Source organism: Castanea sativa, chromosome 9, assembly GCF_040712315.1.
Source record: "Castanea sativa cultivar Marrone di Chiusa Pesio chromosome 9, ASM4071231v1".
Taxonomy (NCBI): domain Eukaryota; kingdom Viridiplantae; phylum Streptophyta; class Magnoliopsida; order Fagales; family Fagaceae; genus Castanea; species Castanea sativa.
Genome location: NC_134021.1, coordinates 2,411,512 through 2,434,744, shown reverse-complemented (window position 1 = coordinate 2,434,744; position 23,233 = coordinate 2,411,512). Strand labels below are relative to the sequence as shown.

General features: G+C 39.8%; 1 protein-coding gene across 1 annotated transcript; it reads right to left on the bottom strand.

Moving 5' to 3' along the window:
- Positions 1-4,591: 4,591 nt before the first annotated feature.
- On the bottom strand, positions 4,592-6,860 carry LOC142609950 (exocyst complex component EXO70H1-like). Its single transcript, XM_075781674.1, has one exon. The coding sequence runs from the start codon at positions 6,617-6,619 to the stop codon at positions 4,691-4,693; it is 1,929 nt and encodes a 642-aa protein (XP_075637789.1). The 5' UTR covers positions 6,620-6,860; the 3' UTR covers positions 4,592-4,690.
- Positions 6,861-23,233: the final 16,373 nt, after the last annotated feature.

Sequence of the window (23,233 nt, the reverse complement as noted above, 5' to 3'; positions counted from 1 at the left end):
ATCCTAAGTCCCACATAGGAATGGAAAGAGATAATATATGAGTTTATATGCTCATGAATTGACCATGTGGTTGGACTTTTAGCATATGTGGACTGGACCTACTTGTCCAAATAATAATATTTTATTATTTTAATTTTTGAGTCAGTCAGTTTGTGCACGACAGTTATTACTGAAACAGAGTGTCTGTTCAATAATGTATAATTTTTCATAATCCTTCATTCAAAAAAACTACTTTTCAGAAAAACTCAAAAAGTGAGAATATTTTGTGCATTCATTTTGAGTCAAAGAGAGAGAAAGAGACATTGAGTAGTTCATAGAGCACAGCCTTGTGTGCTTCGTTTCCATGTTGTAGATCATTTTATCCTGGGAAGCAGACGTCTGTGAGTCTTAAAGCACCACAGTGATTGTGTGAGGGGTGAAATCTGCTTTAAGGAGATTGTGTCAAACACAAGACTTGATCTGATTCATTTATCATTCATGCATTTGGTTTGTGAGTTTTTAATTATATTGCAGATTACTTTTATATATGCAATATATATTTATTGTTTTGCCTATATATTACTTCTTTTGTGTCAATATTACTTATAATTAGATTTGTATGTTATTTTCTTTTGCTTAATCACAAAGTAAATTATTAAAATATAATTTACAGTATCTTGATACCTATATATATATAGTTAGTAATTTTGACTTTGATGTTTGTTTCATCAATATACCACTTCCGGTGCGTAAAAGGCAACCAGTGAGTTTTCCTTTTAAGCAAGGATGAAATAAATAAGATTTTTGTTTTGATGTTATTATGTACCTACTTTTACTTCCCCATTTTCCTGGTTGACATAGACACTTGACAGGTCTCAGAATTCGTTGTGCCCCATTTTTTTGGTTAGTGTACATCAGATCTTGCTGATAGGTAAGCTTATTATCTAATTTGATTTGTTGGTTTCACTGACAATATATATAATTATTATAAAAGTCTTCTTGGCCCTGTTTTGCACTTTTCTTCTGCTGTATTCTTTGAATCAGGGTGTTTATCGGTATCCTCTATTTGCTAAAAATTAAAAATATTGTAATAAAATAATTTTAAATAATAAATAGTGCCGTGAGTCATGAACAGTGATGCTTATCTGTATTTTTGCTGAGTTTTTAGCTAAGTCATGAACAGTACTGTAATACTCAACTTAAAGCTCCAACGCACAATAATTTCTTACCAAACGCACGCTAAGAAGCAACCAAAATAGTTTTAAATTAGCAGCAGGCCAACTTGGGTGGAAGTTAAAAAGAAAACTGTTTGTTGAAAATAGCATCAAAAGATTGGAAAATCCACATGCAATTAATGTGTTGGTTTATGACCGGCATTATAAATGATATAGGTTTTGAGTGTCAAGAGCTAGGTCATATAATCTTGGAAATTTTTAAAGGCTCTAAATGATTCAAATGTATATGCATGAAGACTTTGAAAATAATAATATAAATGCTTATATCTATAAAGGAAAATGGTATATCGACATGACCATTTCCATACAAACCAATTATAATTAGAATCTTCTTTCGAGCCCATATAAGCAGCGGTTTTATTTGAATCGCCATTTGGTTAAGGAGAATTGTCGCTCATTCATTTCAAGGTCAACCTTTTCAAACCATGACGCGCCCTTTTGAAACTCGAGCCCACAACTCAATTGCCTATTGTCCTCAACGTTCATGTGTAAGTATAAACGGGGAAAAAACCATGCAAGTGAGATTGTCTTAAACCAAAAAAAAAAAAAAGGGTTGATAGGCAAGTATTCCATTATTATAATAATTATTATTATTATTCTATGCATTGTACAAACATAATAAGTTAATAATAAATAATAAAAAAAACCTAATCAAAAGGATGGTAACAATAATATTAATTGATGATATTGTTGATGGATGGTGAAATCTTACCTTGATTACCTACCAACAAGCTAAAAAGTAAAAACAATCTAGAGATTTGTCAGGGATGATTCTAGCAGGAGACTTTGGTACATAAGTTAGTAATGAACTTTTCAATTAAAAAAAAGGGCAAAAGTTTGCTACAAACTAATTTATAATGGCTACAACTCCCACTAAAAAGTTAACATTACTATATATTTTGTAAATTTACCGACTAAATTACATGTTTTTAATATGCATATTAAATTTCGTGTCAATTTGTTGTTATTTACTATTCGATCTATAAGCTTATATTTTTATGAATAATTTTGGACTATAAAAACTTGAAATTTAAACATTTAATTGATAATAAAGTTATTGATCTTTGATTTTTTGAAACTTTTGCAAACATGGAGAATATAAAAAAGAAAATGTTTGACTTGTCAAAATTCATATTTAATAAAAAATATTGAGTAAAATTGTAATCAAACTTTTTCTATAAAGAAATGCAATATCTGAAGGAAAAAAAGAAAATAAAAACAAAGGTTAGTCACACCTTTTTGGAGGTCCCTCTTCCCCTTTTAAACTATTGGGGGGTAGGGGGAGAAAATTAAAATCTCTCTGCCATTGCAACACATACTTCATATTTGACTTAGGGGTTGTTATGGATATGATCCCGAAATATCAAAGATAGGGTCCAACGTTTCCAACGGGGTCGGTCGCATTTTTATGGTGGGAGAGGACATACTTCAATCTTGATTTTACACGAGGTAGTTCGGGTTGAGGGCAGTAACAGAACCATATAAATATAAATATATATATATATATATATATATATATGAAATTTTAAAATAAAAAATAAAAAATTTATATTCGGCCTCCCTAAAAATTAAAATTAGTCATAAAAGCCAATAAAACACAATAAACATCTCGTTACTTGTAACTCTACACTATATGATCAAGTGTATTCGGGTGGTGTGTGTACTTATGTGTATTGATTTTGACTTTTTGTAAACTTTAGAACACATTTATTGATTATTGAGCTTTTTTTTTTTAATGCAAATGACTCAAGTTGTTTAGTTGTTTGACTTTGGTTATTCGTTGTTTGGAACTTAAAGTTAGGAGCGTGGTTCTTTTTATTTCCTTGGTGATGTTAATTATTTTTTTAGTTCAATAATATTTGACATATAATTAGATAATAAATATGACTTATCTTTGATTGGTAAATCTAGCTACAATATTAGATTTATTTCAAGAAAAAAAATGCAAATAATTCAAAAACATCTATCATGTGTCTTTTCTTTTATTTATTGGTTAAATGAATTTATTTAAAATGATGGAGCAACTATTATAAATTTACTAGATAAGTCTTAAAAATTGATTTATCAGTCGTTGAGACACAACATATAAATAATTAAAGTATTTATTTATTATATTGTTGAAATGATACCAAATACATTCATTATCATATCAATTTGTAAATATTATATAGTAAAATTGGTAGTAGTTTTGAAGTTTTATTTATTATGCTCTTAATGCGACACCAATTTAATTGTAAACTTGTAAACGTACTGACACTAACAGTGATTAGTTTACAAACTTTATCTATTATCACATTAATTTGTAAATTTGTAACATAATTAATAGCATCTTTAATGTTTTTCTTGTCGATATTTTATCCTAAATAAATACTAGTTTGCATTTAATAAAAGGAAATCAATCATACTTGGCCCCGCCTAAAGTAAATTCTAGGGCCCTTCCCTGATGACTTAGGACTTAGGAGCGTTCCTTGAATTTTTCTTGATGATGACTAACCATAAGGTGACCCGCCATAAATTTATATATCATCATCAATGATGATGACCAACTTTTAAAGTGAAATTTTATAATTATCACTAACTTGAATTTGATCATCCATGCAATCAGGATTTGAGTCGTAAGTTCGATCAGCTGAAAATTTCCAAAAATAAATACTAAAATATAAGCCAACTACAACATTTTTTTTGTTTTCTGGTCACAGGATGTTTCTTTGGTTTGTTTTTTACTCGAGTGTTTGGTGGAGGATTATTAATAACAATTAATAAATGAAGCAAGCCCGGAAAAAAGAGAAATTCTCGTAAAATAGACTCCAAATAGGGACATAACCAGTCACATTCGAAGAATCATCGATTTTGCCATGATCCGAGCCGCACGGTTGGCCTTGTAACCAAATATGGACTACGCCTTTGTTTGCTGTTTCAACAGTATCACATCACATATACCAGCTGTTTCAACAGTATCACATCACAAATAAATATAGTGACCATTCAGCCTTAATTTTTACGTCTCGATCTGAAGTAGGAGAAGATTTAGGGATACAAACTTTGTCAGAATTTGTTAAGATAGTCCATCACGAGAGGGTAAGCAAAAACAAAAACTCGAGAAGAACATGTGAAAGTTATTTGTTTATCGCTCAGTTTCAGCCACTTCGATAAATGATAGCATGTACTAATTTTTTAACCCGCACTTATGTCCAACTTATGTCTATATTAGAAACTACAAGACTACAGTATGAAAGGAGAAAGAGCTTGAGAATCTAAATGGGATATGGAAAATCCGAAATAACACTTTTCTAGAAACGCAGGTATAAAAAATTGAAAAGGGATATAAGTCTACAACGATAAACTGATTATTCAAACTGAGTACTTATACACAAAAGGAAAAACAATGAACAACATGTACATCTTCATATAATCCGGTAAAAAAAGTCAAAATATGGCGATCAAAACAAAAAAATCGCCAACTAAGCCCAAAACCTTTAAGCTGTAGACCGCGAATGCCGTTGATGGGACGAGGAATATAGAGAGGAAACACTAGTACTCCCCGAGTTATTGTTGTTCCCCAAGAACAGGTCCGACAAGTAATTCCCCACATCCTCAGGGGCAAATCTGACAATTAACCCAACATTTCGCTCTCCAACAACGTTAGACCTGTGAGCGTCGTAGAATTCCCGATAACTTGGGACAATCTTTCTCGCAATTGAGACTTTCATTTCGTCTCGGAGTTTCGGGTCCGATACGACAAACGAGCTTTGTTTCCTAAAAGTTTCGTCGAAGGTCGCATTGAATTTCCTGAAAATTTCCTTCGCCTGAGGTGGAGTAATCGCGGCCGTTGGATTGTCCGGCAGCGTTGCGATCACTGGGCCCCATGCTAATCTCTCGTAATTCGCAGCGAACAGTTTCACTTTCGCTTCGTGCTTTGCGATCCAATCCTCGCCGAGAACGTACTTCAAGTTCGAGGTTTGAACTTTGGAGACAACGTGGCTAAGGTTGTTGGCCAAGAATATGTATGAGAGACAAACGTCTTTGTGATGTTCTACTTTGCCGTCGAGTTTGCAGAGGAGTACGAGGATTAGCCAAGCCATTCGCATAGAAATCGCCGGCGCCGGAGAGTCATCGGTGGATGGAGATTCGAAGTAGGATTCCGGTAACGATGACCTCGGCGGCGGAGGCCAGTCGGCGAAAATGTCGGCGAGGATGTTACTGTAATCGGCGAGGAGAGAGAGGTAGTTCATGGTGGTGAGAGTCAGAGTGTGAACACCGCCGCCACCGTGGATTTTCGACTTCGACGAGTCCTTTTGCATTGTTGACTCGAACTCTGATAGCATTGAGCGGACGGTGTCGCTGAGTTTGTTCAGCGAGTTGAGAGCTTGAGCTCGGACGGTGACGGTTGATTCGAAGGAGAAGATGGAATCGATTTCGACCCAGTTGGTTGAAATCGCTGTGTACATGTCGAGCACTCGGAAAATTTTCTCGGGGTGAGATTTCTTGCTCTTGGCTACGAGTTCGGGGAATCCGAAGAGAAGAGTAGCTCCTTCTTTGGAAATCTCAGTGAAACAAGATTCTCTGATCGAGTCTGAGGAAGCGAAAACATGGTCGCAGAGGATTCTCTCTCCGTTGAAAAGAGTTGTCGTCGAGATTTTCACTGCCTCCAACCAATCCTTGATTCTGCGATCGAGAACTTCCCAGTCCATCTTATTAATTTGTGAACTGCTCATTTTTTCAACACCAAGTCGATAAATGCCTTCGTCGATAATCGATTTTCTGATAATTTTGTATATGCTGATACACTCTTTGGCGTAACCAGAAGAGATCATACACTCAGCTATGGATCTCAAGTCAGTCATGGCAATGGAAGAAACTTCTTCAACTTCATCGATTGAGTCGCCTACGTTGCGCACTTCATCATCGTGTGAGACTGAGCCGTCATCGTCGTAATCGGAAATGCTTGACCGAGCGGAGGCGCGTGAGGATCGAGCGGAGACTGATTCGGGGTCCAAGTGAGCTCGATTCATGGAGAGGATTTGATAGAACTCCTTCTGGAGTCTCTTCATGGCTATCTGCATAAGGTTCTGTGCGTGCACGAGCTTCTCCGAGGTCGAGTTCTCAACGACCATGGCGTGCATGGATTTCTGAAGATCGTTCACGCACCTGATGAATTTCATGGCTTCGCTTTTGCTCTCGTAGAACAAAGACGTGACTTTGGCATAAGTAGAGGTTTCTGGGTTCCACTTGTTTATCAAAACCGTGGCTGCTTCGATGCTCTGCTCGATCAATGACTCCGAAAAGCTGCGTCGAGGAGGAGTACCTGTCGAAATTGAGTTTCTTGCAGGCGAAGGATATCGAGACATAGAGAAAGATGAAGTTTTGGAGTTGAAGCAAATACTCCTCATTCCTTTTCTAGGCATTTTTAAGATCTTGGAGCGAAATATGAGTGATTGTTTGTTTGTTTGTGTTTGGGACTTTGGGTGTGATAGATAAATACTTGAGCTCTGTGATGGTGTGTGAGAAAAGGTATATCACCGTATCAGAGCTAAATATTTCTAGTTCTGTGATAGTGTCTTTGTTTATGGCAAATTGTGAGTTGGAACATTGTTGTGGGGGTATATATAGACGAATGAACAACGCCGTTGCTTGGCCGAAACTCAAAAAAGAAAGAAAAGAAAAGAAAGAAAGAAATGAACGCCGCCATTATTGCTTAAAGAAATGTTGAAACGTGTATGCTGTATAGGCCTTAGGGGAAGAACGTGGGGTGTTGACCTTTTAGACTTTACAAGGAGTCTGAATAGCAATTTTTATATCTTGTACCCGGCATATATGCCGGGTGTGAGACACAGGGGCGGGCCCCACAGTGTGTGGGGCCCACCCCTGTGTGAGACACCCGGCATATAATATACCACCTCGAATGAATAGACCCACGTAAATTTATTCTTTACACGTTGCACGCGTACGGCTGTATACTTGTCTTGTATATTTGTCTCTCTCAGAGAAGCTGGGACTTTGAAATTCGATAAAAGTAAGATTGGGTATTAAAAAAATAATAATACTGATTACTTATGGTCAGTGTTTATTTTGAATCAACTATCAAGGCAAATAAATATCAATTGTAAAATAAATAAAAACTATCAAGTCCAAAAGGATAAATTGAACCATTCAAAAGAGGATAAATTGAAATAATCTATGGAGATATAACCCTCTTGATAACTTATCCTTACGTGCGCTTGATAGTTTTGAATGGAAGATTATTGCATGTGATTTGAAGATCTTGACTAGATTTTTGTAATTTACATACATTCTTTATTTATTTTTCTCTAAGTCCCACCTTAAACAATTTTTTTAGTGATCTATATATACATAAAGAAATTTGTGTTTTACTACATGAAAAAAAACCTTAATGGTGTATTATATTGTTTGCTGTTTTTTTTTTTGGTCTCGTTTTATGTGAAGAGATGTGCTACGTCCACAACATTTTTACAACAAATCATAGGTGGTTAGTTGTTACTGGTTCAAATTTGAACCTAACACTAAGATTACTTTTTTGCCCCAACAATAACAACTAGTAACATCCTGCCACTTAGGATTTGTTGTAAAAATGTTGTGAAAATGTTGTGGACATATCATTTCTCTTTATGTGAATCAACTATGATGTCAAAATAATAAATTGTAATAAATATAATTGGACAAATAAAGAATATGATTTGAGGATTATTAAATATGACTTTTAAAGATCATTAAATATGAATCGAAGATTTGACTAGACTCTTCTAATTGGGAAATTATTGTATACTCCCATAATATCATAAATGCGTACTCCCTACTCTCACATAAATGGTGGGTCTCACTAATTAAATTTATGGTGGGATCCACCATTCATGTGAGAGGGGGGAGTATGTATTTATGATACTCCAGGAGTACTTAATAATTTTTCCTTCTAATTTACATACATTCTTAATTTGTTTGAATGGACATTAAAATCACATTAATTTGTGTTAAGAAATTTGGGAATGATTCTAGATGAGTAAAGAATAAATGGTCTACGTGGACGATCGTAAGCGCATTCAAGTCAGACATAACTCCTACATTCAAACTAGCAATAAGGATATGTTTGGTAGACTGTAATAAACGCTCTAATGTAATAGTTATTCTTATGATTTAGTTATTCTTTAGTTTGATTATGTTTTTATTATAAGGAACAGTCATTCCTTATGACTAGCTATTCTTTAAAATGAGAAATAACTATTCCCCTTAAAATGTTGTATTAGTTATTCCTTAATAAGTGCAATAATTTCAAAACTTAATATATTTCCAAATAAACAAACTTTTCATATACATCTAACAATTATAAAAATAAAAAATCATAAAAAATAACACATATCTCTCTTAAATTTAAAAATGACAATTTTTAAGAAGATATAATTGTATGAGTAAGATATTTCCTAAAATAGATGTTAAGTTTTATTCAGATGTTAAGTTTCATTCTAATGTTATATTTCACAACCAAACTAATGAGAATATTTAGTTATTACATTACAACACATTTTATTACTAGTAATAAAGATTACAATTCTTGTCGTAATCCCCTTTCAGTGTATCAAAGATACCCTAAGTAGCAGTTATAAGACCATTATAGGTGCCTTCATGAGCCGCTTCATGTCTGTTACAAACACCTTTATGAGCTGTTCCATTACCATTAATCACCCGATTCAAGTGCAACGTCCAGGCTAGGGGAGATCAACAAACCTTGCAATAACTCATAAGTTGGCTATATAAAGCCACAAAGAGCAAGTAAGTAAACACGCAAAAAGTTACAATACATATTAGAGATTTTTCAAAAGAGATTAACTAATTTAAGTATCGGAAGTCTTTCGCCAGCACCAACCTGATGTCTTTTATTATCACCTTGGTTTCTTTTAACAAGAAACCTAAGTCGTCCATCAAGAGAGACAAGGAATATACACGTACTTTCCGTATTAAATATGATTTGAAGATTTGACTAGTCTTCTAATTTACATACATTCTAAAATTGTTTGAACGGAGATTAAATGAGGATAGTGAAACAAGAGGGGAAAAGCCACACATACGTACGCATACATACATACATATATATATATATATATATATATATATATATGTACTCGTATTTGATATTTGTTTCATTGTTTATTTTTTTAGCACCTCTTCAGCACTTATATAATCGGAGGAAATAGTAAATATTTCTGAAATATTTTTTCATTTGCGGCGGGTTGACCATATTCACTTGTTCAGAGTCTGCCCTTTAGGTTGAAGAGGAAGCCATTTCTCTTTTTTTTTTATAAAAAATAGGTTGAAAAGGAAGCCAGTAGAAACTAATTTGAGTTGCGAATTACATGCGGACGTACGTAAGCATAAAAATCATGGAAAGCCTAGTAAAGAAGAAAAGGCTAAAATAGAGAATCAGGCATGACACAAACACAATTATATTGGTCCTATCTCTTTCCGAAGTAATTTTTGAGACAAATCATAATCAAGGTGTTGTAAACAAAATAAAGTACAATACTTGTTTCGCACGTTTCATTGTAGTTCAACTAAAGCTTCGTTTGAATTTTGCGTTTCACGTTCACGTTTGCATCTGTCTTTTTTTTTTCCTTGACCAACGCTTCTTATACTGTTTACAGAATATAAACAGTACAAGTAAGCAAAACTACAATGTTAAAAAAGTGAACATTATTACAAAAATTATTTTTTTATGATTTTCAGTGTTCAACAAAATATACGGCACTAACATATGATTCATCACTTTCTTGACTAATATGTGATTAATCTGTATATTATTTTCTATTATTTTATTTTAACCTAAATCATATTATTCGTCACTTTCTTGACTAACATGTCCTTTCATTACTTTTAGTAATGTTATATTAAGTATGCGTTTGGATATCGTTTATTTTGCTGAAAACTTAAAAAAAAAAAAAAATTTCAGTTATTGTTCATTAATGAAATCACAGTTCATAAATGAAATCATTGTTCATAAGCTTGTTGCAAGAGGTGTTGGACTTAAAAAAATAAAAAATAATAAGGCCAAAACCGCAGCTTGACAAACGCAGACGCCCAATACAAATGGACCCTAAAAGTCTAATTTTGTTTCTGTCTTTGCTTGTCAACTAATTCTTTTTCTTATTTAAAATTGCAATATTTCTCATGATTATTTCCTTGTAATGTCTATGATGAAAACACAAAAAATTCTAATTAAGAGAAAATTTAACAAATGCTTTAAAGGTATTGTCATTGGACATATTTTTAGAAAACTTTTATGAGAAAAGTTTTTTTTTAATGTATTTTTTTTATGCATTTTTATATTTCTTGTTCTCAGCGAGTGTATTCTTATAAATAGAAGATGCATTCTTCCAGGAAAATGTCAAAATAGTCCCGGATCACACAACATCCAAGAGAAAATACGACCACAAATTTCATTTCTCTATCAAGAGATTTCTATCTAGGCATGTAATCCTTAGGCTCTTAGGCTTGTGGAAGATTTTAGGTTTGTAAGTTAATTTCCCTTGTACTTGTGGTCTTCTTAAGTCCTATTAATTTAGGCATTACTGAACCCATATCTTCTCTCAGAGTGACTATGCATGTATCACCTAGAGTTGCAAAAAGCTGGTTTACACTCAAACAGTTTTGCAAGTTAGTCACTTCCTAAACATTATGACATAATTTTGAATGCATATAAGTTAGTAGGGGTTTAACATAGCTTTAAAATGATATGTGCAAAAGGGATAAAAAAAAAATGTTAAATCTAATGTAACCAAAGGAGCTGAGGCATATTGAGACACTTATGAGGACGCTGTTATACTAGTATGGATGATGCTATAAATCGAAACGAGAGGTGTGTAGTTAAGCCATACCCACCAGGGACGGAGCCAGAGCCGAAGGTTTGGGGGGGCAAAGTTTGGGCTTTAATTAATAAATATATATTTACATATATATATATATATATATATAATTGCAATATTTTAGTCATTAAGGGAGAAAATTTAGGCTAGTTTTGATATTGAGAACCCAAAAAGTGCAGTACCTGAACTTGGTTTGTGTTAAAATTAAAAGAGAGGTGCTACGTCCACAATATTTTTACAACATTTTCACAACAAATCATAGGTGGTTAGTTATTATTGGTTCAAATTTGAACTTAACACTAAGATTACTTTTTTGCCCCAACAATAACAACCAGTAACAACCTGCCACTTAAGATTTATTGTAAAAATGTTGTGGACATATCATTTCTCAAATTAAAAGGCTTGTTTTTTTTTTTTTTTTTACTGTGAAGATAGAATTTTATTGATTAAAGGGTTTGCAAAACACCCTCTGAATGTATACAAGACCAAAATATTACAGGCCCACCCCATTTGACCACTGGGTTACGTATCCGTATAATAGTAAAAAAGAAACATTACAAACAATTGGCTGGTCACGTAGCTTTTTTCATTTGCTTGTCATGGTTCGCCCAGGTCTCTGTTCCAACACTGATAGTTCTGTAAGAGAGTTGATGCACCCTGAAGAATGTCCTTTGGCTGGGACTGTTTTTCCTCAAAGCAGAACCTGTTCCTAGCGTTCCAAATGAGAAATTATTTTGTTTCATTCCAGTGCTCTGTTTCTTGTATATAAAAGCAGAGCTGCACTTTCCTTATTCATTCAATGAGAAATTATTTTCTCTCATCTTCATCTTTGAATTTATCTTCTCATATGGGATAGCAAACAACATATATATGGGGTGTTGTGAGGGCCCTGATCATAACATAGCTCTGAGATTAATTTTTTTGGGCTAATTGAACATTAATATTAAATATATCTATACCTATAGAAATTTTTTTCCCCCAAAATCCAGGGGGACCATGGCCCCTTGGTCAAAGAGTAGCTCCGTCCCTGATACCCACTATGTACAAGTGGGAAATTATAGAAATATTGGGTTAGACCCAGGGACAGAACCACCCCTGGACTAGGGGGACAATGGCCCTCTAAATTTAAAAAATATATTATTATTATTATTATTATTGTAAGTGCACAATTGCACCTGGACCCAAAGACAACTACGGGCTCAGGCCCAATGAGCCTTAGACAATAAAATTTGTAGAGCGTGGACTTGAAACCTAGGTTAGAAGTGCTGAGAACTTGATAACGGGCTAAGAGTTACAAATACATGTAAATAACAAAAGATAATTGTAAATAGGCCTCCTCGGACGTAAGCCGAGGACTACTTCTGTATTATTTCTATTTCTTACTTAAAAGTTACAATTCTTAGTTTCTTTCTTTGTTGCCGATCCCCCTTTTCTCTGGCCTTCACCCCCCTTAAATACTTCCTTCCCTGATACTTTTTGGACAGTGACTAGAAGTTTCAGCCCTACTGTTCAGGGGTCACTTCCCCACTAATGCGGTCAGGGAGGTAGGTGCAGAGCCTTTAATGCGGAGGTGGCAACCTTTGCTCTTGATATTTTCTTTAACACTGATGCATCTAGAAGGTTCAGGGTGTCCCCCTTTAACCATTAGTCTTTCCAGAGTTGTGCCTTGACCTTCATAATGAAGTTTTGAGTTCTCTTGGATTTGTCCTAGGAGAAGCTGGCCCTCGGCTGTACCCTCGGATCCTCGGCGTATGGGCCAATTCGTAGAGTTTAATTTTGGAGCAGGTCGGCCCTCTATGCTACAGTCCAAAGGCCCATATGCCCATTTGGGTCCTTTTACTCCCCACAATAGCCCCTCAAAACTCTATTTTTCATCATCCGAGGAGAAAAATAGGGTTTTGATCCAACGAAAACTTTCCCCACACGTTCTGTAAATAAATACACGTGTGAAGACCGTTTCGCGTTCCAGAGGATGCCACTTGGCGGTTTCATTTTCAAAAACGCGCGCATTTATTACCGTAAGTTATACCTTGTCCCCCACGTTCAACGGTGAGATGAGCATCCAACGGTCCTTGTTACTCCATGAAAATTTGGGCGGGACAAATACAATTTCGAGGCCGCTTCCCGCACGTCGTGACGCTTCGGGAACCGGCGCCTTCATTTATTTCCCCAGAGGCTAATCCCATCAAAACATCAGCAATCACCCTTTGTCTGCAGAAATCCGTGGAAATTTGAACAACTTGAAATTTGTAAGTTCTTATTCCTTTTCTCTTAACCCTTTCTCCTCGGACCCTGTCCTCGGCTCCCCTTATAACAGTTCTCCCTCTTAAAACTTAGTTTTTTGTTCCTTTCTGATGGGAAAGTTTAAATGTCTAGTTGATACCGCCGCTGGGATGGAAGGCTTTAGAGCCAAGTATCGTATTCCCAGCGACGTAGGTTTAGAATACTACCCGGCGGAAGCCGTGGCCGGTTCTAGGAAGGCTGGAGAGGTTATCATTCCAATGGTAGCCTTCATAGAAGGTGGGATGACCCTCCCAATGAAGCCTGTAACCAGGGAGTACCTCTACAACCATCGGTTGTGTCCCGATCAGTGCGCCCCAAACGTTTTTAGAGTTTTGGGTAGCGTTGACGCTCTAAACGAGAAAATGGGTCTGAACCTCACCTGGCATGATGTCGTCTTTATGTACGAATGCCACAAACTCACTGGAGTAGGTTACTACATCAAATCCCGCTCCAGCGTAGTTAGGTTGATCTCCTGTTTGCCCAAATCCAATAAAGGCATGAAGGATGACTACCTCATCGTCTCTGGCAATTGGCACGACGGCCCCCACTGCCCAGTTGAGTGGAGAGATCCAGGTGCGACACCTTTAGGATTTAACTTCCCATCCTATAACTCCTTAAATCATCTAGGAATGTGCATTCGCATTTACTTGAGCGTTTACCTTTAATTTATTATATGTTCTACGCATCTGACCGTGTTTGTTTATCTGGATGTTTTTCTTTGTAGATAAGCAAACGTACGCCCACGCTTGAGCCACTGCAACGTTGCAAATTTGAATAGAGTGCTACGCTCCGAGGTGTTCGTCAGCAGAGACTTAAAACTTAGGGCGGCCCACTTGATTCTGGGGTACGATCCCGTCTCCTCGGACTTCCAGGAGATCGAGAACGCAATAATCGCGGGTGACCGAAGGCGTAGGAGAATCAACGTAGCCAGACCTCACTTTTTGGCCGATCACGACATCCCTGACACCCCTCACACCGTATTGTACACACAGCCCATCGCGGCCATCCCACTCGCCGTGCACTCTCAGGCAATTGCTGTCCCAGAGGAGCGAGTGTCTTCTTCGAACACGTTGGACGAGGAGATAGACCAATTTCGGCTCGAGGACTCCCCACGACCTCGCGGAAACCCGTTTGTTATCCTTTCCGACGAGGAAGAAGAAGCAGCTGAGGCCTCTGGGATCGAAGGTCTTGTGATAGCGCGTCCAGACGACAGCTCCCTTGAAGAAGAGATGGACGAGCTGAAGGGTCTTATGACAGCGAGAGGCGCCAGAGTGGCGAAAAAGGGGACGAGGGGGTCCCAAGTTCCTCCTGCCTTGCCACCACCCCCTTCTCCAGCCGAGCCCAAACCTCCCACCGACGATTCTAAGAAGAAAAGAAAGGTGGATGCCGAGGGGGCTGGTGGCGAGAAGCCAAAGAAGCTGAAACAGCAGCCACCACCAGCCCAGCAGCAGAAGCTGGACAAGGGTAAAGGGCGCGCCCGCTCAGTTGAAAGCGGGGAGATCAGGGACGTCGCCGAGGTGCGCCGAGCACCAGCTACCTGGTCTCCTGACTTGCGATTAGACAACGCACCAATTCCCTGCCACTCCAGCATCAGGGCAGTCCAACAAGGCCACGCCCACCATTTAGCCGAGGTGTTGGAACGTCCTCTTCTGCTGCCCAAGGATATGGAATCCTTGGAGAAAATGGGCCAGCTGCAGCTGTTCCTTTCGTTAAAAAGGGGTTTAGCTCTGGTAAGTTCCACCTTGCAATTGTACTTTATATTTAATTTGTAAACACTTTACCGTATTTAACCTCCTAACATTTTTGCAGTCCATCCAAGAAGTTTTCGCGACCGAGAAGTTCGTGGATGATTCTCGGAAACGCGCTGGGATGGAGCAAGAGCTAAGGCAAGAGGCAGAAAGGTCTCTAAGCCAGGCCCTAGCAGAGAATGGGAAAATCACGTCACAGCTGGCCGACTTGAAAAGAGAAAGAGATGGTGACAAGGCCAGCTTGAAGACGATGGAAACCTAAATGGAAGGGCAGCGTAAGCTTCTCCGTCAAAAGGATGACGAGCTTGCCCAAGTCTACCAGGCACGCTCTGACTTGGAAAAGGAGCTTACGCGGGCAAAGGAGGAGGCTCGCGCCCACAAGCACGCACTGGAGGCCGCGAAGAAGGCCAGCTATCAGGATGGGGTGACCAGAACGCAAGAACAGCTGACAGAGGCTTTTGCGGCCTTGTGCCGAGAGTACTGTCAGCAGGTTTGGAGAGAGGCCATGAATGTAGCTGGGGTTCCTTAAGCTTCCGAGCTGAGGAAGCCCGAGAACATTTGGCTTCCCTTAGACATACAGGAAATTGAAGACCCTCATGTTGCTGCTTCTCCTGCCCTTCCTCCTGTGGTGCACGAACTTGTACCTGATCCTACAGAACCTGAAGGTTCCTATAAAGAGAAGGACAAGTGTGATGGTGCCGAGAAGGAGCAAGTTCAAGACATGGAGCCCCTCGTTCCTTCAACAGACAAAGGGAAGCAAGTTTTGTCCACCTTTGAACTGGAGTTGAAGAGTACTGAGGTTGGTAGCAGCTCCCTCCAAGACCCCCCTGCACAAGCTTAAGGCCTAGGATAGAACCTTTTGTACTCCTCCCCCTTTTTTGTATATAACTAATGAAGAAAATTTTTATTCAACTTTCGTTCATGTTGTCTTTGTTTTACTTTATTCTTTTTGTGCTTGCCATGAAAGTTTTCAATAACAAATAGTTAAAGGGAAAACAGAATAAATAAGTATAACTCCACTATGCAAACCACTATGACTTCAAAACAGCCACATAACTTAATTTAGATATTAAATAATGTCACAGTTAGGCAACTCACATGATGGTTAAACCTTTGTAATCTGACATATTGCTTTCAGTAGGATGTAAGGTCCGAAGACCATTCCTTACAAAAATTTGTTTAACACTTAAAAATGAGGAACTTGAGATCCAAATTAATGAATGGTGAGATAATGATTTCCATAAAACGTGTGATAAGAATAAGAACACTGACAAGATATTAAGAACAGTGACAAGGTTTGTGGTCCGAGGACTATACTTAACCAAGTTTCTATTTGATTCTTAAGAATAGTAACTTCAAATGTTAATTTTTCCGAAGTAGGAGGTCCGAGGACCCGGCATAACTAAGGTTCTATCTAACAAATGATAAGATATCAATTTTCACATGGTTTGTGGTCCGAGGACTACACTTAACCAAGTTTCTGTTTGATTCTTAAGAATAGTAACTTCAAATGTTAATTTTCCCAAAGTAGGAGGTCCGAGGACCCGACATAACTAAGGTTCTGTTTAACAAATGATAAGATATCAATTTCCACAAGGTTTATGGTTCGAGGACTACACTTAACCAAGTTTCTGTTTGATTCTTAAGAATAGTAACTTCAAATGTTAATTTCCCCAAAGTAGGAGGTCCGAGGACCCGGCATAACTAAGGTTCTGTTTAACAAATGATAAGATATCAATTTCCACAAGGTTTGTGGTCCGATGACTACACTTAACCAAATTTCTGTTTGACTCTTAAGAATAGTAACTTCAAATGTTAATTTCCCCAAAGTAGGAGGTCCGAGGACCCGGCATAACTAAGGTTCTGTTTAACAAATGATAAGATATCAATTTCCACAAGGTTTGTGGTCCGAGGACTACACTTAACCAAGTTTCTGTTTGATTCTTAAGAATAGTAACTTCAAATGTTAATTTCCCCAAAGTAGGAGGTCTGAGGACCCGGCATAACTAAGGTTCTGTTTAACAAATGATAAGATATCAATTTCCACATGGTTTGTGGTCCGAATACTACACTTAACCAAGTTTCTGTTTGATTCTTAAGAACGGTAACTGCAAACACCAGAGGTACTTATAACTTTGAAATGTTAACCAACAAAAGCATGTTTTATTAACAATAATACCTTCTAAGGTTATTTACATTCCATGGGCGTGGTACAATTCTTTCATCTAGGTCTGCTAGTCGATACGACCCTATGCCTGCTGCTGAAACAATGCGATAGGGGCCTTCCCAGTTTGGTCCTAGCTTACCCCAAGTTGGGTTCTTAGAAGTGCCCACAACTTTTCTTAGTACAAGATCACCAAGCGCAAGCGGCCTTAGCTTCACGTGAGCATCATATCCCCGTTTTAGCTTCTGTTGGTAATAAGCCATTTGGACCATAGCTACCTCGCGTCGTTCCTCAATTAAATCAAGACCTTTCTCCAGGAGTCCATCGTTATTCTCTGGGCTAAAAGAACTCGTCTTGAGAGTGGGAAAACCAGATTCTAAAGGTATCACTGCCTCGGCTCCATAAGTCATAGAGAATGGCGTTTCTCCCGTGGACCTGCGCGGTGTGGTCCGATACGTCCACAGAACATGTGGGAGCTCTTCTACCCATCTGCCTTTCGCATCGTCCAACCTTTTCTTGAGCCCACTGACTATGACCTTGTTAACGGCCTCGGCTTGCCCATTTTCCTGAGGATAAGCTGGGGTGGAGTATTTATTTATGATGTCCATATCACCACAATACTTCCTAAAAGCCTTACTGTCAAACTGAACGCCATTGTCTGAGACGAGTGTGTGTGGTATACCGAATCTAGTGACGATGTTTTTCCAGACAAACTTCTTGGAGTCAACGTCTCTGATATTTGCTAAGGGTTCGGCCTCAACCCATTTAGTGAAATAGTCTGTCCCCACGAGAAGCCATCTTTTGTTTCCTGCAGCTCTCGGAAACGGCCCCACTATGTCCAATCCCCATTGCGCAAAAGGCCAAGGACTGGAGAGAGGGTTGAGAACCCTTCCAGGTTGATGAATATTATGGGCGAACCTCTAGCATTGATCACATTTTCTGGCATAGTCCTGAGCCTCTCTCTGCATATTGGGCCACCAATAACCCTGAGTCAGGGCCTTATGGGCTAAGGACCTTCCCCCAGTATGGCTTCCACAAATCCCTTCATGCAGTTCCTCCAGAAGTGCTTCCGTTGATTCAGGGTGCACACACAACAAGTACGATCCTGAGAAGGATCGTTTGTACAGTTTCTGGTCCTCGGACAACCAAAAACGTGGCGCCTTTAGACGTATCTTATCTGCTTCAGACTTGTCTTCAGGAAGGATATCATTCCTAAGAAAAGATATGACCGGGTCAATCCAACTAGGTCCAGGCCTTATTAGATGGATGCGGGCCGCCTTGGCGGGGGTAAGAGTTGGCTCTAGCAAATCCTCCACAAGGATAATCCTGGGCAAACCCTAAGCGGAGGACGTTGCTAACGTAGCCAAAGAATCGGTATGGGTGTTTCCACTTCTAGCGATGTGAGCTAAGACGAAAGAGTCAAATTCTGCTTATTGACGCTTGACCTGGGCCAAGTATTCCTGCATTCTTGGGTCCCTAGCCTCCATGGTCCCTGTGACCTGGCCGACCACTAACTGAGAGTCCGAGAACGCATGGACTTCCTTTCCACCCATCTTATGTAACATGTTCATGCCCACCAAGACTGCTTCATACTCGGCTTCATTATTAGTAGCCGAGAATGACAGCCTTAGAGATTTTTCGAAGATAATTCCCTTAGGGGATATCAGAACAAGTCCGACACCAGACCCTCTCTGATTAGCTGCCCCATCCACATACATTTTCCAAGTCGAAGGCACTGCGGCTGTGATCACACCAACTGATTTTCCATCCATGTGTGCTTCTTTTAGAGTTTCTTCTAGCAATGGTTCAGTAAACTCTGCCACCAAGTCAGCGAGGACCTGGCCCTTCACCGAGGTGCGAGGCTTGTATTTAACGTCAAAAGCTCCTAAAATGGTTCCCCACTTTGCCACCCTACCAGAGTAATTGGTGCTGCGTAACACCGCCTTGAGAGGCAATTGGGTCAGAACCACTACATTGTGAGACTGGAAATAATGAGGAAGCTTGCACGTGGCGTGAACTATGGCCAGAAGCGCTTTCTCCAAAAGCAGATAGCGCACCTCGCCCTCATTCAAAGACTTACTAACGTAGTAGACCGGTCTTTGCACCCCGCTTTCATTCCTTATAAGGACCAAGTTGACCGCGTGGACGGCCACTGCCAGATAAGCAAACAAGACCTCGTCCGCCTCGGGGCGAGACAAGATGGGTGGCCGAGAAAGATATTGCTTAAGCTGCTAGAAAGCTAACACGTAGTCCTCGGTCCATTGAAACCCTTTCCATTTATTCAACAATTGGAAGAAAGGACGGCATCGGTCAGCTGACCGAGAGATAAACCTATTCAATGCAGCAATCATTCCGGTCAATTTCTGGATCTCTTTTGGGTTCCGAGGCAGCTGCAAATCCTGAATAGCCTTGACCTGCGCTGGGTTCACCTCTATGCCTCTGTGAGTAATCATGTATCCCAAAAACTTTCCGAACCCCACGCCAAAAGAGCACTTTGAGGCGTTAAGGCGCAGCTTGTACTTTCTTAGCACCTGGAAGGTGTCGGCTAGATCTTTGACGTGTGAAGGTATTGTTTTGCTCTTCACCACCATATCATCTACATACACCTCAATGGTTTTCCCTAGTTGCTGTTCAAACATTCTAGTCATCATTCTTTGGTAGGTAGCCCCAGCATTCTTCAACCCGAATGGCATGACCTTATAGTGGTAGTTCCCTGTTGGAGTAATGAAAGCAGTTTTTTCCTGATCCTCCAATGCTAGTGGAATTTGATGGTAACCCTGGAAGACGTCCAAAAAACTCATTCGAGGATGTCCGACAGTGGCATCCACCAGTTGATCAATACGCGGCATTGGGAACGAATCCTTGGGGCAGGCCTTGTTCAAATCTGTGAAGTCCACACATACTCTCCACGTTCCATTCTTCTTTTTAACCACAACCGTATGCGCCAACCATTCGGGGTAGAAAACTTCTTTGATAGCCCCAGCCCTCTTGAGTTTGAGCACCTCTTCCTTTACAGCCTCGGCATGCTCTTTGGAAGAACGCCGAGGTGGCTGCCTTTTTGGCACGATGGCAGGGTTGACATTCAAATGATGACAAATGAAGCTCGGATCTACGCCTTGAGCCTCATAAGGGTCCCCCGCAAAAACATCAATATTGTCCTTCAGAAATTCCAACATCTCCATCTTCTCCTGGTGTGGCAAACGTATGCCGACTTGGAAGAACCTCTTTGGATCATCGGCTATCAGAAACTTCTCTAACTCCTCATAATGAGCCTCCTCTCCTGTCACCATTCCAGGTGCATCAGGAGCTGTTAACTGCTATAAGTCTTTGGTGATCAGAGCCGAAGACTCGGCTTCCGTCTGGTGCAGCACTGCAGCCGATATGCATTGCCTGGCCACCGATTGGCTGCCGAGGACCTCTTCAACACATTCCTCCGAGGGGAACTTAACCTTAACCTTAACATGCAAGGTAGAGGAGACAGCTCCAAGAGCGTGTAGCCATGGCCTGGCGAGGATGGCTGTATATGGAGAGTACGCGTTAACCACAATGAAATCCACCTCAACCGTTTCTGAGCCGGATTGAACGGGTAAACGGATCTGTCCCTTCGGCACAACGGCTCTCCCTTCGAAGCTTATAAGTGGCGAGTCATAAGGAGTAAGATCTTCCAGCTTCAATCTTAACCCCTTAAATAGATCAGGGTACATGATATCTACACCGCTGCCCTGATCTATCATCACCCTCCTCACATCATAGTTCCCTATCCTAAGCGTAACTACAAGAGCATCGTCATGGGGTTGGATAGTCCCTACTTTATCCTCCTCGAAAAATCCCAAGACGGGCAAATTTAGCTTCAACCTCTTCGGCCTGTAGCCCGACTCCTTGGCCTGAGGATGTGAAACTGCCATCACCCTGGTGGGACCCGAGCCGGTCTTGCCAGGTGCAGCAAAAATAATATTAATTGTTCCTAACGCCGGCCGAGATGAATTATTCCTCTGATTGTTTGAGCCAGATTGACTGCCTTGCCCGCTAGGTTGGCACAAGTGTTGCTTCAGTTTTCCTTCACTAACAAGCTGCTCCAAGTGGTTCTAAAGGGTCTTACAATTCTCGGTAGTGTGGCCCACATCCTGATGGTATTTGCAGAAGAGGTTTTGATTCCTCTTTGTGGGATCTCCTGCCATCTTGCTAGGCCACCTGAAGAAGGGCTCCTTACGAACTTTCTCCAGCAACTGATGAACTGGTTCTCGGAACACAGTGTTCACGGCCTGAGGTGCTGCCGAGCCGGACTGCCCAACGTAATCTCTCATCGGCTTGTTATTGTGGTACCTGTCCGACCTGAAATCCCTTCTCTCCTGCGGGATAACCTTCTCCTTATCCTTTCCTTGCTGTTGGTCTTCCTCCACTCTCTTGTACTCGTCAATACGGTCCATGAGGCGATGTACGCTGCGAACGGGTTTTTTAGTCAAAGACTTTCTCAGGTCGTGATCAGTAGGAAGACCTACCTTAAAGGTATTGAGCGCCACCTCATCAAAGTCGCCATCTATTTCATTAAACATCTTCCAGTAACGGTCGGAGTATGCTTTCAACGTCTCCCCTTCCCTCATGGTCATGGATAACAGCGAGTCCAATGGCCGAGGTACTCTACTACACGTGATGAACCGCGAAGCGAATGCTCTAGTAAGCTCCCCAAACGAACCTATAGACCCCGATTTAAGGCCGTTGAACCACCTCATAGCAACAGGTCCCAAGCTAGAGGGGAAAACTTTACACATCAGGGTCTCGTTATGAGAGTGCACTGCCATCCTCTGGTTAAAGTGACTCACGTGCTCCACCGGATCAGTCCGGCCATTGTAGATGGTAAAGGTAGGTTGAGTAAACCTCCTAGGAAGCCTCCCCTTCTCAATCCTCGGTGAAAACGGAGATTTGGAGAGTTGGTGCAACGTTCGACTCATAGCATCGTTCCCTAAGCCCCTAGAAGGAAGCTTCTTGCGTCTGCGAGCTGGCTAGTCGTCCTCCTCACCAGAGGACATTGCACTGGGGGGGTAAGTATGACCTTGAGCTGTAGCTACCTCCCCGTACCTCCTCTGAGGAAGGATTAGATGAGGACGGTGAAGACCTGCGTCTGTCGCGGCGTAACTTTCTCTTCAAACGATTAATCTCCTTCTGCATGGCTTTAGCACCATCCTCATGGGTAGTGCTACCCCCACCATGAGTATGGCTAGCCCCGGGGTATTCTGTATGGACACTTCCCTCACGATCCCTTCGACGCTCAAGACGCTCGAAAAGATCCTCCGGTTGTGATCCCTGTGACTCTGCATGGTGAGAACCCAGGCCTGCCATAGTATCCCAACTCCTTCTAGACTAGATTTCCCACAGACGGCGCCAATTGTAAGTGCACAATTGCACCTGGACCCAAAGACAACTACGGGCTCAGGCCCAATGAGCCTTAGATAATAAAATTTGTAGAGCGTGGGCTTGAAACCTAGGTTAGAAGTGCTGAGAACTCGATAACGGGCTAAGAGTTACAAACACATATAAATAACAAAAGATAATTGTAAACAGTCCAAAGGCCCATATGCCCATTTGGGTCTTTTTACTCCCCACAAAAACAGTGATTGTACTAATTCCTACACACACTAGGCTCAAAAATGTTTTTTGAAACCAAGCATGAAAAGAAAAAATTATAACTTACAATTCTATTATATTTTTTCTATGTTAATCAAGTACTGTATTTTTTTATTAAATTAATTTTTTATATTTATAATTTTTTTTAAATTAATATTATCTTAATCTTGCTCCCTAAACCAAAATCGTAACTCCGCCATTGTTTGCATAGATAATTATGCATCATGATATATATTATTAATTCATAATTGTATATTAATATTAGCCCATGTCAATTAGTTTATAAAATGGATACGCATACAAATTAAACGTGTGTCAGGAATCATATTTTTA

Excerpts from the sequence above, each read along its gene's own strand:
- LOC142609950 (XM_075781674.1), bottom strand. The coding sequence starts at position 6,619 with ATGCCTAGAAAAGGAATGAGGAGTATTTGCTTCAACTCCAAAACTTCA.